Source organism: Lampris incognitus, chromosome 2 (genome assembly GCF_029633865.1).
Source record: "Lampris incognitus isolate fLamInc1 chromosome 2, fLamInc1.hap2, whole genome shotgun sequence".
In the NCBI taxonomy this organism is placed as follows: domain Eukaryota; kingdom Metazoa; phylum Chordata; class Actinopteri; order Lampriformes; family Lampridae; genus Lampris; species Lampris incognitus.
Genome location: NC_079212.1, coordinates 139,007,380 through 139,024,847, shown reverse-complemented (window position 1 = coordinate 139,024,847; position 17,468 = coordinate 139,007,380). Strand labels below are relative to the sequence as shown.

The following is a 17,468-nucleotide window of genomic DNA, read 5'->3' as shown; positions in this document are numbered from 1 at the left end:
CTTTTTTTCATCGCAGAAAGACGAGACGACCGACATATCACGCAAAGCCCAGTTGTCCACAATTGTCCGCTATGTCAAACCTCTGTCATGTCCAGCCAGCACTGCCCTCCTCTGTCATACCCATCTCTCTCATGTCCAGCCAGCTCTGCCCTCCTCTGTTATGCCCAGCTCTCTCATGTCCAGCCAGCACTGCCCTCCTCTGTCATGTCCAGCCAGCTCTGCCCTCCTCTGTTATGCCCAGCTCTCTCATGTCCAGCCAGCTCTGCCCTCCTCTGTTATGCCCAGCTCTCTCATGTCCAGCCAGCACTGCCCTCCTCTGTCATGCCCAGCTCTCTCATTTCCAGCCAGCTCTGCCTTCCTCTGTCATGCCCAGCTCTCTCATGTCCAGCCAGCACTGCCCTCCTCTGTCATGCCCAGCTCTCTCATGTCCAGCCAGCTCTGCCCTCCTCTGTCATGCCCAGCTCTCTCATGTCCAGCCAGCACTGCCCTCCTCTGTCATGCCCAGCTCTCTCATGTCCAGCCAGCTCTGCCCTCCTCTGTCATGCCCAGCTCTCTCATGTCCAGCCAGCTCTGCCCTCCTCTGTCATGCCCAGCTCTCTCATGTCCAGCCAGCTCTGCCCTCCTCTGTCAAACCAGGCTCCCTCACGTCCAGGAAAGCAAGCCCATTGGTTAGTATTATTGATTCAAATTCATTTTATTATGCTTCAAATATTCAAACTTGGATATTTGTTCACTTGAACTAATCTATGTGTTTTATGTCTCTGTTTCCATCACAGAATCACCAGAAAACCAGCATACCCGTTCCTCTGCCCTGCTCCCTGTCATATAATTCTCTGCTGTCATAAGCCCAAGTAAGTCCTTGTCTATTAACCTGAAATGTCTGTATTTGTTTGTGTTTTTAATTATTGCACGAAATAGAAATGCCTATTTGGACAGAGATTGTTATATTAGTCCCATGTCTTGAATAAAAGGTCATGAACATATGCTGGGTTTATGTTTTTCAGGCTACACTTCTGTTTGCAGTCCAGTCCAGTCCAGCTCAGCCCTCCACTCTCATGTGAAGCACAGTCCAGACCAGATCAGTCGCCTCCCACTGCCCTCAGCATTATCCTAGCACAGAACCAACAGCTCTTACCATTGGTATATATTATTGTTTCAAATTAATTTTATTATGCAAAAAAAGAAGTGACCAAGGCACTCTTGAGGGGAAAAAAATTAAAAAGCCTTTATTAATGTGCTAATACATGGCTTAAATGAAAATGTAAAAAACACACCAATGCGCTGCGGCAGCACTGGCCTTCATCAGGGTGGCTTAATTTTATTATGAGTCTAACTTATCTAAGGTGAAGAGTTGTTTACTTGGAACTAATCTAAATGTTTTATGCCTGTATTTGCAGCACAGAAGCACCACAATACCAGCAGACCCTTCCTTGTGCCCTCCTCCCTGTCGGATAATCCACTCCTGTCAGAAGTCCAAGTAACTCCTAACCTGAAATGTCTGTTTGATTGATTGTTTTTTAAATTATTGCATCAAATGGAAATGCCTACATCAGAGGACAGAGATTGTTATGTCAGTCATGTCTTTTGCATAAAAGGTCATTGACATAATATGCTGGGATTTTCCGCTTAATGATTTGTTGTTTTTACACATACAGTGAGGGATGTTTTAAAAATATAGCAGGGGGAGCGGGGTTGCTTTGGGTGGTTGCTTCACCAACAATTTTGGTCAGCAGCCACCATAAAGGAAGCTTCTTTTCCGCTTCCGGTGTGGGAATATGGCGGCGCGAATTCACGTTTGCAGCGGCCTCACCCAGTGCCAGTGTGGGAAGATGGCGGCGTGAACTTACATTTGCGGCGGCCTCACCCAGTACCGTCCATGCAGTGTCTTTGTCCACATCTAAGTTTGTTTTGTCTTCATTTGATGGCTGGGAGAGCTGGCACCGGATCGGCTGGGAGAGCTTTGCTTGCTGCGTCCTGTGGGCCCAGGGACCACGGCCCTGCTTGGAGCTTCGCCTGAAGAGGTACAGAACATGGAAGCGGGCAGGCTAAGCTAACTGCTAGCCCATGCAATGCCTAGCGTTGACTGTGTTTTAGTATCGTCGTGTGGAGTTGTGTTGAAGGTGTCTGGCTGGGAGAGCTGGCGTTGGATCGGCTGGGGGAGCCTGGTCTGTTGTGTCCGGTGAGCCCAGGGACCACGGCCCTGCCGGAGGTGCGCCTCAGAAGGACACACCGAGAGCGGTCTGACAGGACGCGGAAGCGGGGCAGACTAAGCTAACTGCTAGCCCATGCAGACCGGCAGTTCCGACAGCCATCTTGGCGTTCGCTCGCTTGAAAGTGAACATTTTGGACTGTGTTGCACTGAGTGGACTGTTTTGTTAACTGTGGGTTTTGTTTTGTTTTTTTGCTTTGTTCTCTCTGTTTTTTGTACTTTTTTGATGGTGTTGTTTTGGGGGAAATTTGAGATGTGTGTTTTTTGTCATTTGTGTTGCATTGCTGTAGGCTGGGGGAAACGGAATTTAGTTTCTTTTGTGTACGCGGGTACATGAAAGAAATGGCAAAAAATTGTACCTGATATACACACAAATAAATACAGAAACATTGAGCCCCTATCTCTTCCATGGGCTGTTTGACCTAACTCAGCCAAATATGAGCAAGAGGGGACTGCACGCCGCTTTGCTTTTGCCAGTAAAGCAATTTAGATAAGTGATATTAATGGAAGACCATTAACCTTGAAAGAACACATGCACAAACAGCTCTGTGCTACTCTCTGTGTCACAGACATAGACGCTACCAGAGGGCACGAGACTGCAGTGTCATTACATCCAACTGGCTGCCTCTTTTCTTTTTTTATCTCCCTCTAGCAATGGACACACAATGAGCAAAAGAGCTTCTGAGCACCATTTGATGCACGCACACACACGCACACACACACACACACACAGAGTGATGGCGGTGGTTGATTTGTGAACTCACTGGTAAATGGATTACTGACCTGTTAACCCTGCACATTTAATCACAACTCATTTTTGAAGCTGTAGACCTACACATACACACACTGCCAGAAGTAAACAATTATTATAATAATAGCAATAAGTGCGAGTATTTCCTCACCTGTTAATTTCTCCCATTTGCCACTTCACAAACAAAGAAGGTGCTTATTTGCAACGGCCATATCTGGGGACAGATGTTGGCGGGAAGCCGGAGGGCGGAGGTTAATCCCTGATGAATTAAAACTTCACTGGCAGAAATTAGGCGACAGATGAAGCATGAAGAACACGATGGCGATAGGGGTCTTTGGTCGGCCATAATATTGCATCCACCGACACAGCAACACTTACATTGTGGGATTGTGAATCGGCAAAACCGGCGGACTGTGAAAGCGGCATCGTCTCTGCTCTTCGTTCGCATCGGGGTATTTCTTTGTAGCACTGCAAGATACTGAATCACACCTGCAGAGCATTCATATCATGCAACAGACTTGATCAATATCAACAGAACTGCAGCGGCATCAACAAAGATCTTGCAAAAACAAAAGTTTATTAATTTACCAAGCATAGAAAACAGCAAATCTTTTTTTTTCTTCCAAACTATTTATGCAGTTTCAGTGCAATTGCAAAATATACATTTCTCAGCAGGGCAAGTCAAATTAATGTCAGAAACAAACATTTTAAGATTCTTTGATTATCTATACACTATTGTCCTTGCCAGGGGAAGCTCGCAAGTGATATCTATTGTAAAGTACGACTGCATACATCCATTGTTTTACAAAGCAATACATCAAAAATAAAATATTAAATAAGTGAACATGAACATAAGTACTTAGCACAATATTAAACAATGAATTTGTAAACAAAGGTTGTAAACAAAAAGAAAATTGCAAGTGGGTACAGATATTTGGTTTGTGAATTTTATAAGTGTCTTGATATATTTCTTAATTTGTCACAGTAAGTGATATACAAGTTGATGACACGACTGCATTACCAAAAAGATGAGTACATCGGCGAAATGAAACAGGGTTTTTGGTGAGCAAATCAATCAGACTTCTAAAGCACAGGGTGTCAAAATTTGAAGAAAAAAATAAACCCATTTGGAATAGTCTTCGCTTCCTTTCCACAGAGTGGTTTGTTTTTCAACCATGATATCCAACCACGGATATCAACAAGTAAAGCTTATTAAGTGTCAGTAGGACTGCTTCACTTACCTTTGTCCTTCACTCAAAACAGCAACATGCTATGTTAGCTTCTTTAGCAACATCTGCAAACAGTATAGGCATAACTTTCCTCATTCTTTCAAAGAAATGTAAAGAGAACTTCAAGAAAGCATAAAACAACATATTGGCAGTTAAAATAATGAGTTCATGGATTATAATGGTGAAAACAAACAAACGAGAGGATTAATTCATGCTCCCTCTGCTGCCATAACTCCTAATCCCACAGTAACTGGAAGATCTTGAAAGTTGTGTCTGGCACAGTTGGTTGAGTAGACTGACTGGTCAGTTGGCAATGTTAAACACAATAAACTCGACTTCAAACAATCACTAAAACTCCTCTCCTGCAACCACAAAATCAACAAGGCCGATGGAATATAAAAGATGGGAGGTACAGAGCTGGTTGATTTCCACTGATGCAATATCTCTATGCCTGATGTAAAGGATAGAAGTGGAAAGTAATACTGAACGCGTCTCTCTTTAGAGCCTATTACTCAAGAAAATATGAACAGCTTAAATTAAAACTAGACAAGGTGCAAAGTTAGCCCGACACCCTATCTATCCTAGTCAGAACATTTTCACTCCAAGAGTTCCAGCTTAATGACATTTTGCATGTTTAATTGGACAACTATTGTCTTCTTTAAGTGCTACAACTGAACGGCTACATGTCACAGAAAAGGATTACACAGTCCACACGGTACTCTGGTATTCCTAAATCTGCTTAGTACTGAAGAGTTCTGGAGTTTCACCAGTAGCCAAATTGCAGATTTCTCCACTATAACCATACACCGCTGCCATCAACTGGTTAAATTAAAAATAAATTGATGAGTCACATGTTCGAAGTAAAACCTACAGTGGGACCCTGGTGTAGGGCACACACACAAGTTGATATATTAAGGACAGATACTGTGACATTCATCTGTTTAAAACAAAGTCTTGACAGTGTGGCTCGTAACAGACACTGTATTTACTTATTTGAATGCATGTTTGATAGAACTTCAGCCAGTGAAGTAATCTATGTTAAATATGCCATTAATAGCTAACAAATGATAGATATGACAATAATTGTGCCATTTCTGCAATACACAGGATGTGAAAACCATACTCCTATTCAGTTATCACCTAGCCACACAGTAAGAGTATTAACCTTGGAGACAGTTGTCCATGGAAAGTTGGAGTTTGCAGCAGCATTAAGATATCCATCAAGCTGTGCAAGTGCACAGAAGAGAAAAGATGGGTGACTTGTGATCATCTCAGGAGGAAAATATAAATACTTAATGTAAGCAGTGTGAAAAAACAGCATCCACTAGAAAGCCAAGGCTCTATATTGTCAGGCACGCCACGGTTGAGTCATCAATCTATCAAATGAACCACGAGCTTAGTGAAGACTCACGGGTGCAAGTAGAATGAACTACATTAAAAATCTATTTCTCTACTATGTTCAGTCCTTTTCGGTGATAGCCCTCAGATGTTTTTGAAAAAGAGAGAAAACAGTGTAGAGTATGTTTGTGCTTTATACAGTGAAAAATAACAGGAAACCATACAGTCATGGTGATCAAGGCCTCTCTTGTTCTCTCATTGTTCTCCACTCCTCTTCTAGCTCTCAAATGATGACTACCTGGCTCTCTCCATTTTGTCCATCTACCTCTCTACCTGATACACTCCTCCTCTGAGAGACTTTCTGATTCTTCATTCTCACTGTCGTCCAACTCAGGAAGATCTCCCCACAACAGCAGATTCAGACCTGCAATGCAAGAAGGGTGGGGTTATGGAACAAGTCTCCAAAGATACAATTTTAAAAAGGGAGTTGAATACCGACCTGTTGAATCCAATCTGTTGAGGGTAGACACAGCATCGCTATTGAACATCCAGAAGTGGCCATTGTTACAGGACAGCAGGCAGGGTTTACAGGGGGCCACAACATGATAGCCCACAACATTACCACTGGGGAGACCAAGTGAATGAATGAGCGTATGTGTTTGAGAGAGAGAGAACAAAGGATATAATGTGTCAGCATTTCATATGGGGCACCTGTGAAAAGTGCTAACTCCACCAATGAGAATCTATTATCCAACAGATGTTTTTTTTTTCCCAGTGTACAACAAAAGGCCTGAGAATACAAAAACAGTTGCATCATATCACCAAATTGTGCTGACGGTCATTATAAGAAATGAATCAGATCTTAAAAGATTTAACTTTCAGTTTTACAGATTAACTTGCAGGTGCACTTGGTGCTTTGATTTTTTTTTAACATATTATGTTGGCAGATGGCCCAACCAAAGCAAACCCTGTAGGGTATAATGAGGCAGTACATACCACTTGAGACAGGCAATGTCTCTTAGTTTGCATTTGCAGCTTTCAGTAGAGTAGCAGCTGGCCACAAAGTCAACAGTCCTGGAGGACGAGGGGGGTGGGGCATATTGAGAAAGAATCACAAACTAGCAATTCTAGTTTGCTTTTGCGTTCAGTATAACAGCCTTAAATGGGTACCTTACTGTCAACAGCCACCTGAATAACGACGCAGTTTTTTTGTATGCACAAACAGGATGACGAAACACAAAACAAGTCCTGTGGCTAACCACACCAGCCAGTTAGCTGGTTAGCACTTACCTGTTGGGGGGTATGTCGGTTGAAAATAGCTCGATCTCCGTGTCTGCGAGGAGCACAGCCTTCATGCCCCTCGTGCAGAGCAGACTATCACAGAATATGCAGCTGACTTGAGCAACACACTTGTTTTTGAAATTGGCGTTAGACGTAGACATGTCTGTCCTACTAAGAAGTTATGCTCTCCCCAGCTCTCTTCTCGACGTTGGGTATCCCAGACCGTCAATCAGGGAAGAAAAAAAAAAGCTCAATATGGTACTACCAATTTTAACTCACTTGGCAGATTAAAAGCATCCATTTAAGGTAGCGGACGTTGCTAATGTGTCTTTGTGCTAGCCTCTTTCTGCTGAAAATAACGTCAGGCAGCTAACCTAGCTTTTTTTGGATAACCAGGCGGACAAAACGACGGTTTCCGTGGCACATTTAATATCAGACGGCTCTCGGTTATCCGTATTAACTAACAAATAAACCACGTTCGCGGCTAAGCAGTCCGTTTTCGGGCCAAGGGGCTGGCAAAACAGTAGCTAACTGCTATCTATCTGTCAGTTTTGTTGTTTACTACTTCCTGGTATTTAACAACACTTCCTGAAACATTCTTTAAACCGCCGTAAACCTAACCCTGATTGGATGTGCCGCACCAAAAAGGGACGCCATTGGACGGCTTTTGTCGCGTATTCTGAATTTCATTTGTGAAGAAAATTGAAATAATTAGCCCCGTCCGATTATCTCAAACGCCAATTTGCTCGCCCCTATGTCACTCGCGCCACGCTCCACCAATCGCGGTATGAGATTTTCTTTTATTAAAATTAGGCGGGGCCATCTTTAATAGTTAAAAAAAAAAGAAAGTAGTTTGAGACGAGTAGAAATAAAGTCGGCGATTCCGAGCCAAGGGTCGTGCAACGTAGCTCGTATCGTTTGTTTTGTTAGTGGGGTAAAGTCGACGTATTCTCATAAACAAGTCGGTTTATCGGGCAAAAAAAAGGAGCTTTTGGATTTTCCAGGCAATCATGTCCCCCCCGGAAAAACAATGACTGACGTGTATCAGTTTAAACCAGTATGTAATAACGCATCTGTAATCATCTGCACATCTGGAAGGGGGGGGAGCAAGCTGTGTGACCGAAGAAGAATTTTTTTTTTAAATCGGATCGATTGCGGCTATTAATTCCGGAAGAGACGACAGATGTTTTACAAAGTAACGCGGATCTTTTGGACCTTTCGCTGAATGGACCTTGCGCACGCAATTCGGAGACGCAGCGCTTACAACGTGTGGCTCGCGAGCCCAACTAGATAGTCAGAGCTCACGCATGAGCGCGTGTGTGACTGCTCTGCATGCCCGCTGACTACTGGCCAAACCCCTCCATCCGCCCCGTCCGTCCCACTTTGGGAAAGACCAGACGAGGAGGCAGCCTTCCATTGGGAGCAGCCGGGGAGCAAACTTTTCGAGAGTCGGCGCACGCACGGCCGCACCGACTTGACAAGTTAAGAGCTGTGCCGGGGAATGACTCTCCGTCCCTCTCACTTTGTTTGCCGCGTAACCGGTTTTGAGGAGGCGTCGAGAGAGACGGAGCCGCGCGAATGGGAATACGGCAGCGCCAGACTCCCAGTGCGCCCTGAGTGAGCGCAGCGACGGAGACAATACGGATCCGCGGACCGACTCCTGCCATCTCCCCGCTCGGGCTCGCCTCGCCCCCCCCCCGCAAAGCCAGTCACAGGGTTGAATTATTCTCCTCTTCTCGCTCGCCTCCTCCTCCTCCTTCTCCTCTCTTCTCGACTGACACCAAAAAAAAAAAATCCGACTTCGCGGCGAGGAGGGCAAGCGTGTGATCTTCGGACCGAGCCATGACGTCTCCGGCGAAATTCCGAAAGGACAAGGAGATAGTGGCCGAATATGAGACGCAAGTTAAAGGTACAACTTTCTTGGCTTTTCGGGTCGATGAGACCCCCCCCCCCGCCGCCGCCGCCGCCCCCCCTAATGATTTAAACACGCAGCGGTGTAGCCGTAATCGGGTTCTTTGTGACATATTGTGTGTTCTTCGCCCCCTCGCTGGCTGACTGCGCGACTGACCGTACCCTTACCTCTCGACGAGGCGGTGGAAACCCGCTCCTAACGTGTTGCTTTACCTTCACCCCACCACCACCCCCCACGTTATTGGCGTTAATTTGTCGCCATTCAGCCGCGTGAGATTATCTCGACGATCGCAACGTCAGTGTGTTGGGTATGCCGTCAGGCGTCTGATCAGCAGCAGCCCCCCCCCCCCCGGTCGCAATGAACAGATGGCCGATAAAGACTGAAAAAATGTTGGAAATGCGCCCCGATATGCAAATTTGCCTCTATGCCGACAATTAGAGCACGTGTGGCGAAGACGCCGCATTCGTGTAAGACGTGTACCCGGCGGGCTTTGGTAGTATTCGACGTGCCCGTGGAACAACGCAGGGCGTTTTCTCTCCCCCTCTCTCACTCTCTCTCCCCCTCTCTCTCTCTGTCTCTGTATGTTGGTGTGCAGAGAGGCGCGTTTTCAACGTGCCGTGCACACGCCCCATTAAGGCGCATGCATGGGGTGCACGTCACAAATGAAGCGGGTGAAAAACGACGGCTGTTAATGAGATGGGCACTTTGTGAATGGTTCGTCATGAGGGACCACGGTTCACTTGCGTCGCTCCGAACCGATCGTCAAGGATCCGGGAGTACATGACGGGAGGGAGGGCAGACTCAAGGTTTTTAGAGGGCGGAGGGAGGGTGTGTGTGTGTGTGTGTGCGCGCGCGCGCGCGCGGGTGGGGGGGCAGGCGTTCAGCTGTTATCCGTTTACTGGCTGATGTTTGCTCACCAGATTGGCCGTTTATCTGCTTATCAGATCTGGTTTGTGTGTTCCGATGATGTGGAGTGTTAGGGCAGGGAGCTAGCTGTGGGAACGACGGACAGAAATGTGACTGGATGGGAGAGAGAGAGAGAGAGAGAGAGAGAGAGAGGACAGGGCAGGATATCGCTCTCCTGATGAACAGCACGTTTCCACTTCTGCTGTGGTGGCAGATCACCAGATAAGACAGACCCCCCCCCCAGCACCCCTCCCCAAAAAAACAACTCTTGCTTCATGTTCATTTGGGAACAGGAGACCCCTCCTCTTCCCTTGATTTGTTTCCATACAGGTTCCCCTCTGTCACCCCTGGCGTCTACTGTATCTCCTCTGGACCTTAATTTGACCCGTTACTGTATCAGTGTAGCTGAGACTGTCCTGTTCAGTTTGAGAGAGGGGGGGGGGGATATGGAGAGATGGGACAGTTATAATTCCTATACACCCCTACTCATTGATCTTACTTAATAAATGTACCTTTACTCATTTGGTAGATGGTTTTATCTAAACAGACTTGCAGGAGAGTTGCGGGGATGCCAGAGCCTATTCCAGCAGTCATTGGGCGGCAGGCGAGGAGAAACCCCGGACAGGCCGCCAGGCCATCACAGGGCATCCCCGCGACCCTGAGAGCAGCATAAGCGGTCAAGATAACGGATGGATGGATGGACTTGCAGGAGAGTCAGCAATTAGCAGATAAAGTCAAGTGTTACCAACTGGCATCATATCGAGCACTACCGCCAGCGCATGGCAGGTAGCGTGCATCTAGTGCAGGTGCACCGTAGAGCATCAAGAGGTGTTGACTCGGAGAATCAAAAGTAGAGAGTACCATCCAGATAGCGTAGCGGTCTATTCCGTTGCCTACCAACACGGGGCTCGCTGGATCGCATCCCCATATCACTTCCGGTTTGGTAGGGCGTCCCTACAGACACAATTTGCCATGTCTCCGGGTGGGAAGCCGGATGTGGTATGTGTCCTGGTCGCTGCACTAGCGCCTCCTCTGGTCGGTTGGAGCGCCTGTTCGGGGGAGAGGGGGAACTGGAGGGAATAGCATGATCTTCCCACGCGCTGCATCCCCCTGGTGAAACTCCTCACTGTGTCAGGTGAAAAGAAGCGGCTGGCGACTCCACATGTATCGGAGGAGACATGTGGTAGTCTGCAGCCCTCCCCGGATCGGCAGAGGGGGTGGAGCAGCGACCGGGGCGGCTCGGAAGAGTGGGGTGATTAGCCGGATACAGTTGGGGAGAAAAGGGGAGGGGGGGGGAATAGAAAGTACATTGCCACAAGAAAACAGGCAACTTAAGTTGTCAAGTGCATGTAGCTCAATAGTAGAGAGTAGACACCAATAGTAGAGAGTAGACACCAATAGTAGAGAGTAGACACCAATAGTAGAAAGTAGACACCAATAGTAGAAAGTAGACACCAATAGTAGAAAGTAGACACCAATAGTAGAAAGTAGACACCAATACTAATGGTGTTGAAATAAATACAGGCCGAATTAGTAACAGCCGGTGCCAGTTGGTATGTATTTACTGTAAAGTGCCACAAGGCAGAGACCACTTTATGGATTAGAGTAGGCCTGGAAGAGGGGCGTGTTTTCGGCCGTTTTTGAAAGAAGTCAGCGAGTCAGTAAGTCTGACTGAAACCGGGGATTTCGTTCCACCATTTCGGGGCCAGGTGAGAGGAAAAGTCTGGCCCCAGAGCTTGTTCCTTTGGTAGAAGGAGGCGGTCGAGCGGGAGCGTACAAATAGGGTCTCTTACCCCCTGCCCCACCGGTAGTCCTGTCAGTAGAGCTAATAGACAGAGCGGTTCTGGTTCGCCGGGCTCCGCTAACACAGCTCAGTTCTTATCAACTGTTTCCTCGTGTTTAACTGTGCACCCCCCCCCCCGCCCCCGTCCACCCCGTCCCCCCCGTCCCCCGTGACCCTCACCACTGTGAGATTGGTGCCGTGGTCCCAGTGCTGGATTGTTTGTGCTTGGCAGCCCTGCGGCACAGGCTTTCTTGTCTGTTTGTTGGCTGTGTGAGGACTTACTGCCGTGTATGCTAGCTTATGGACTTAATGTCTGTCCATCGACCCTCAGCATTGATTCTTGCTGTCAATCCAACACTCCCGAGTGCAAAATGAATCTCTCTCTCTCTCTCCCTCTCTCTATGTCTCTCACCCTCTCTTTTGCACAGACCAGTCATATATATATATATATATATATATATATATATATATATATATACACACATGTCTCCTTCTCGCCATCTTTCCTGTTTCCCAACTGCCGTCCGCCGCGCTTGGGGTGCACAGATGAAAGGTGCAAACCTGTGTGTCTGCATAGCATTTTGAGGCGTTTGTCTGTGTTCCTCGTCCACCTGTACGGAGGCGTCTCCAGATGCCATGTTGTCTGCCGTGACATTCCCGGCTGTCTGCCTACTCCGGGAGAGACAGCCAGTCTGTCATTAGCATGTGCGCCGTCGTTACAGACTCTCTAATGGGGGAAATCCGACAGCAACACGTTAAGCCGCCACGGTTTTATGGTTCCTTGTGTGTGTGTGTGTGTGTGTGTGTGTGTGTGTGTGTGTGTGTGTGTGGGTGTGTGTGTAAAAGAGTATGTACCTTTGTTTGCCTGGTCATGTTGTGAATAGCCCACCAGGCCATTAATAGTTGGCTGTGTTTACTAAAGCCCTGTATCAGGAAATGGAACAGCCAAGCCGGTGAATCAGGCTCCTCTCTGGTTCTGTCCAACTCGGACCACGTCGACGGGGGCGAGTTTCGGCCTTTTCTGCAACCGTCGGGCCTCTCGGCAACAGTAATTTGCACGCACACACATGCACGCACAAATGTTATTCATACAAACAAGCATCCCTGAAGAATCGCGTGACTCGATAAGGCGAGATGTAAATATCATCTGGCAGTGTCACCTGGTAGCGTAGCAATGGAAGGGGGGGGGGGAGAAGTGTTCACATAAACATTGCAACACAAACACGCACACACACTGCCGAGCGTAGACGTCCGAGGCTCCTCCGTTTCCAAGCCCGGGCATTCCAGCATAGGCAGAGCGCCGATGATATCCGTGTACGAGATCCTGGCCGCTGTCAGGAATGTTCCCGCTGCTGCGGCCCAGATGCAAATGATTACGGCGCTGAACTGGAATTAAGGAATGAGCCTCGTCACCTAGCCTTCACGGTCTGCAGGGCGCCCATTTGGGTGCAAAGCCGTAAAAACGGCTCGTCTTTTAGGAAGCCCGCAAAATTACGCCGTCTGAGCGTGGCGACTCTTTGTTACTGTACTTGGTGCGGGCCGTGTTTGGCCGTGCAGTATATGTAGTCTGGTGTGTTAGTTATTGGGAGAATTTTCGTGCACGCAATCAAAAGCACCAACATTTTGGCAGAAAACGTGGGCCGCTCGGTATTCTTGAAAACACTTGGGATGTGGTTTTTTTTTTTTTTAGTTTTTTTTATTTTTTTTTTTAAGTGTCTTGGACGAGTGTTTTGGCATTTCTCGGCGGGTTTAATTTTTCTTACATCTGGAGATGTTGATGGATGGCTCTCGATGTTAACAGAGCCCAGTCGTGCTTACAGACGGAGCATGTTGATGGCGGGGTCCGTGTGTTCTGGCCAAGGGACACGAGGTAGGAATGACTGCGCTGGCACAGCCCAAATTCTGGACGGCTCCGAGTGATTTTTAGGCTCAAACATGCGTATGCATGTACACGCACCGTTGCTTACTCCCCCCCCTGACCCCCCGCCCCCCCGCCCCCAAGGCCTGATCCAGGCTGTCCAGATAGAGAATTCACACGGATGTGACCCTGGTTATATCAGTGTTCCAGAAGTGGGATAACTCGCCTGCAGCGACCGACCGGACCTGTGTGTGTCGACCTGTATGTGTGCGTGTTTGCGAAGATCCCCCAAGAGCAGAAAAACATATGATTTAAGTTAAATGGCTGCTTCCACTACGACACAATAGAACAGGATGTGAGTCAAGGAGGATGGTTTTCCCACATGCGCACTTGTGTGGCTCCGTGCACGTGCTGTGTGTGTGTGTGTGCGTGTGTGTGCGTGTGTGTGTGTGTGTGTTGCTTCACTGGTGGATATTTGATCAGAGGGAGTGGGACAAACTCATGTGGGCCTTGTGATGTAGACGTGGACTCGGTCAGCCCGTGTGGTGTGGTGTGGTGTGCTGTTGTCAATTTTTACAAGTTTATCCTTGAAGATAAGATGCACATTTATTAATCCGCATGGGGAAATTCATCCTCGGCATTTAACACACACACACACACACACAACTCCAGCTCTTCTTGCCATGCCTCGGTGCAGGCGTATTAACCCAACACGAACGTCTTGTATTGACAGCTGACATTTAGGTCGTCTCAGTACAGGGGCAGAGAGGGGTGAAAGAGGGGTGACCAGTATAAAGCGAGATACGGCGGAAAGAGACCGAGTGATTGTTGTGACAGCCCCCTGTATTGTAACGCTGACCCCTCTGCCACAGAACAGAAGCCGTCCTCCACGGTAACACTGAAAGCACCGAAACGTGTGTGTGTGTGTGTGTGTGTGAGGGAGGTGAGGGTGTTTGGGGTAGGGGTGTAACGGTTCAAGTTAACTTATTAAAAAAAAAAACCTGCACTTGAACATGAAAAATGTGGCACTTCATCATCATCATCATCATCATCATCGTCGACGGTCACTCGAAGCGAATATGGCTGTCCTTTCCATTGGGTTGTCTACTTGTGGGTCTTCAGATGGCTGTCCAGGCCCTTCCGCGAGCCACATACCTTGGTGCAGTGTGGGCGGGGGAAAGTGGTGGTGGTGGTTGGTGGTGGTTGGTGGTGGTGGTGGTGGTTGAGCCTTCTTTCTCTCCCCCTGTGGCGCTGTCGCTTTTTCTCTGCAGCTCCTTTCCGCATGGGTTTCTCCCAGGAGCGCCTGTCCAGTGCGGTGTGTTCCCCCGTTGCTCGGTGTGGTGTTGGGATTTCTCCAGACTGGTCTCGATCTTGTCCTTGAAATGTTTCTTTTGCCCACCGGCAGCTGGCTGACCTTCCTTCAGCTGGGAGTACAGGATCTATTTGGGGGAGACGTGTGTTGGACATGCGGCTGACACGGCCTGTCCGTCGGAGTCGGTGCTGCGTTATTGTGGTGGTGATGCTAGTCATGTTAGCTTCTTCCAGAGCCGCTGATGTTGGTGCGTCTGTCCTTCCAGCTGGTCCTCAGGATCTTTCATAAGGCTCTTTGGTGGTATTGTTCCAGGGCTCTCAGGTGCCTGCTGTAGGTGGTCCTTGACTCTGCTCCATACAGCAGGGTGAGAGGGGAGAACAACAAGCCGTGTAGACCAGGAGTTTTGTTTGGGGCTTTAGGTCTCGGTCTTCAAAGACTCTTTTCCCGAGTCTGGCATAAGCGCCACTGGCCCATCTCGGGCGATGGGTGACCTCAGAGTCGATGTCAGCTTCTGAGGAGAGAAAGCTGCCGAGGTAGGGGAAGTGATCAACGTTTTCGATCATTTTGTCGCCCTGTTTTATGGTGGGCTGGGTAGATGCCTGGCTGGGTGGAGGTTGATGTAGGACCTGGGTCTTCCTGATGGTTAATGCTAGACGCCGGGCGCTGTATGCCTTGGCAGAGGCGTTCAGAATGTCCCGGAGGTCTTCTGCGGGGTGTGCTGCGATGGCGTTGTCGTCTGCATACTGAAGCGGCATGATGGCGGTGTTGCAGACTTTGCTCTTAGCCTTGAGCCTGTTAAGGTTGAAGAGCCTGCACTTTATAGTGGACAACAGGAGGTCCATTTTTAGTCTTTCTATTAAAAAAGAATAGATTGTTGTTGCTCTGAAAGAGCTCAGTAATCCACTACCACCACCACCACCACCACCACCACCACTACTACTACTACCACTACTACTACTACTACCACTACTACTACTACTACCACTACCACTACTACTACTACTACCACTACTACTACTACTACTACTACTACTACCACTACTACTACTACTACCACTACTACTACTACCACTACTACCACTACTACTACTACCACTACTACTACCACTACTACTACTACTACTACCACTACCACTACTACTACTACTACTACTACCACCACTACTACTACTACTACTACTACTACTACTACTACCACTACTACTACTACTTTCGGCTGCTCCTGTTAGGGGTTTCCACAGCGGATCATCCGTTTCCATCTCTTCCTGTCCCCTGCAGCTTCCTCGGTCACACCAGCCACCTGCATGTCCTCCCTCACCACATCCATAAACCTCCTCTTTGGCCTTTGAAGGAGCTCAGTAATGAAACGGTCAAATCACATTTTAGTGGATTTTTGCGAGTCGATACAAATGTAACTGGTTGTGATTGATGGGCGTGCGATATTGTTGCGTATCGGACTTTGTAAATATCAGCAAATATTGTATCGTTGTCCGAAGAATCGATATGATATCGTGTGGTGATGAAACCTGTTTACGCCCCTGTAGTGTGCACCCCACCCCACCCACAGGGGTGGGGTGGCTGTGAAGTGATGAGAAATACATCTTCAATTTCCTCCTAATCTCCCGTTGGCCACTTTAACGTGACCTTATCCAAACCAAGCAACTTGCGAGCATTGTGCATGTGTTTCTGTGCACGCCTACATGTTTGTTGTGTGTGCGTGTGTGTGTCTGTGTGCGTGAAAGAGAGAGATATCTTTTAAACAACCTCGTGTCAGCTGAGGCTGGACTTTATTGATTTGTTCAGAGATGCCAGTAGTGCAGTGACCGCAGGTCAACTGCACAAACTGTAGCCAGTTACACACTATAGGCATCTGTGTGTGTGTGTGTGTGTGTGTGTGTGTGTGTGCGTGCGCGTGCACGTGCGTGCTGGCTGAGTCGGGAGAGAAAGGTTTCTGATTGGCTCGTGTGGATTTGCGCATTTGCGTGTGTATTGTGTGCTGAATAAAAACCGCTGACCGTGCTCGAAATAATCAGCCAGGAAGGATGTTTGTGTAAAGCTTAGGATCAAGAGTCGGGCGGGAACACACACACGGATCGCACCGGGAGTGTGCGGGCTTTCCTGTTCGGGCCCGGGGCTTTAGCGCCCGAGCAAAGGAATCAGCTGCACTTTTCTGAAAGCCCTGTCGCTCTTGTCATGGCAAATGTACACAGACACACACACACACTGCAGTGTCAATGGGATCAAGTGGAAGGGAAGAGCAACGGGAAATGGACAGGAAGGAGGGATGCGGATGAAGCGGGAGATGGGCGTGTTTTTTTTGAGGGGGGGGGGAGAAAATCCTTCCCTTTGATCGGCTGCTGCGCTGGAACAGTATGTTCCCAGCGGGGTGTCCCGCGTGTGCGCGCGCTCAAACCTGCGTTATATGCGGCAACGGTTGCCGGGCACGGCGGCGCTGATGACAAAACCTTCATCCTGCCTTCTTCTCCTTCGATCCATCCGCGTCCTCCGTGCCCTGTAGTGGATGCGGCAATTCATTATAGCGCCGCACCTGGGAGAAATAACGCTGCCAAATGTGTTAACGCCTTTAGTGCTGAGCTGGCCTACACACACACACACACACACACACACACACACACACACACACACACACAGACACACACACGCACACGCGCTCATACTCATAAGTCAGCGAGTTTATTGCGATCTAGATTTGGATCTTGTCCGTCTCCCCGGCTACGTTCTAGGTAGAGACGAGAGACGAGGTATTAAAGAGAAGAATGTGTGTTATGCTAGCCGTGCCAGATATGCGGAGAAACCAGTACAGGCCTCCGGCAGCAGCCAGCCAGCCAGCCAGCCAGCCAGCCAGCCGGCCAGCCAGCCAGCCAGCCA

General features: G+C 48.3%; 2 protein-coding genes across 2 annotated transcripts in view; one reads left to right on the top strand and one right to left on the bottom strand.

The window, feature by feature from the left end:
- Positions 1-5,645: 5,645 nt before the first annotated feature.
- Positions 5,646-7,338, bottom strand: fam72a (family with sequence similarity 72 member A). The gene is made up of 4 exons (XM_056274854.1): positions 6,818-7,338; positions 6,524-6,601; positions 6,027-6,151; positions 5,646-5,951 (listed from the first exon to the last, which is right to left on the bottom strand). Exons 1-4 carry the CDS (start codon positions 6,967-6,969, stop codon positions 5,857-5,859), a joined length of 450 nt encoding a protein of 149 aa, XP_056130829.1. The 5' UTR covers positions 6,970-7,338; the 3' UTR covers positions 5,646-5,856.
- A 340-nt stretch (positions 7,339-7,678) lies between these two features.
- LOC130132558 (SLIT-ROBO Rho GTPase-activating protein 2C-like) overlaps positions 7,679-17,468 on the top strand; it is a 51,591-nt gene continuing 41,801 nt past the window's right edge. The window contains exon 1 of the mRNA XM_056301796.1: positions 7,679-8,717. Within this exon, the coding sequence (XP_056157771.1) occupies positions 8,651-8,717 (67 nt within the window). The 5' untranslated portion in view covers positions 7,679-8,650. The remainder of the gene's footprint in view (positions 8,718-17,468) is intronic.

Excerpts from the sequence above, each read along its gene's own strand:
- fam72a (XM_056274854.1), bottom strand. The coding sequence starts at position 6,969 with ATGTCTACGTCTAACGCCAATTTCAAAAACAAGTGTGTTGCTCAAGTC. Across the intron at positions 6,152-6,523 it reads GACATTGCCTGTCTCAAGTG|TGGTAATGTTGTGGGCTATC; the intron begins GTATGTACTGCC and ends TGGTCTCCCCAG. Across the intron at positions 5,952-6,026 it reads CAACAGATTGGATTCAACAG|GTCTGAATCTGCTGTTGTGG; the intron begins GTCGGTATTCAA and ends CTTGCATTGCAG.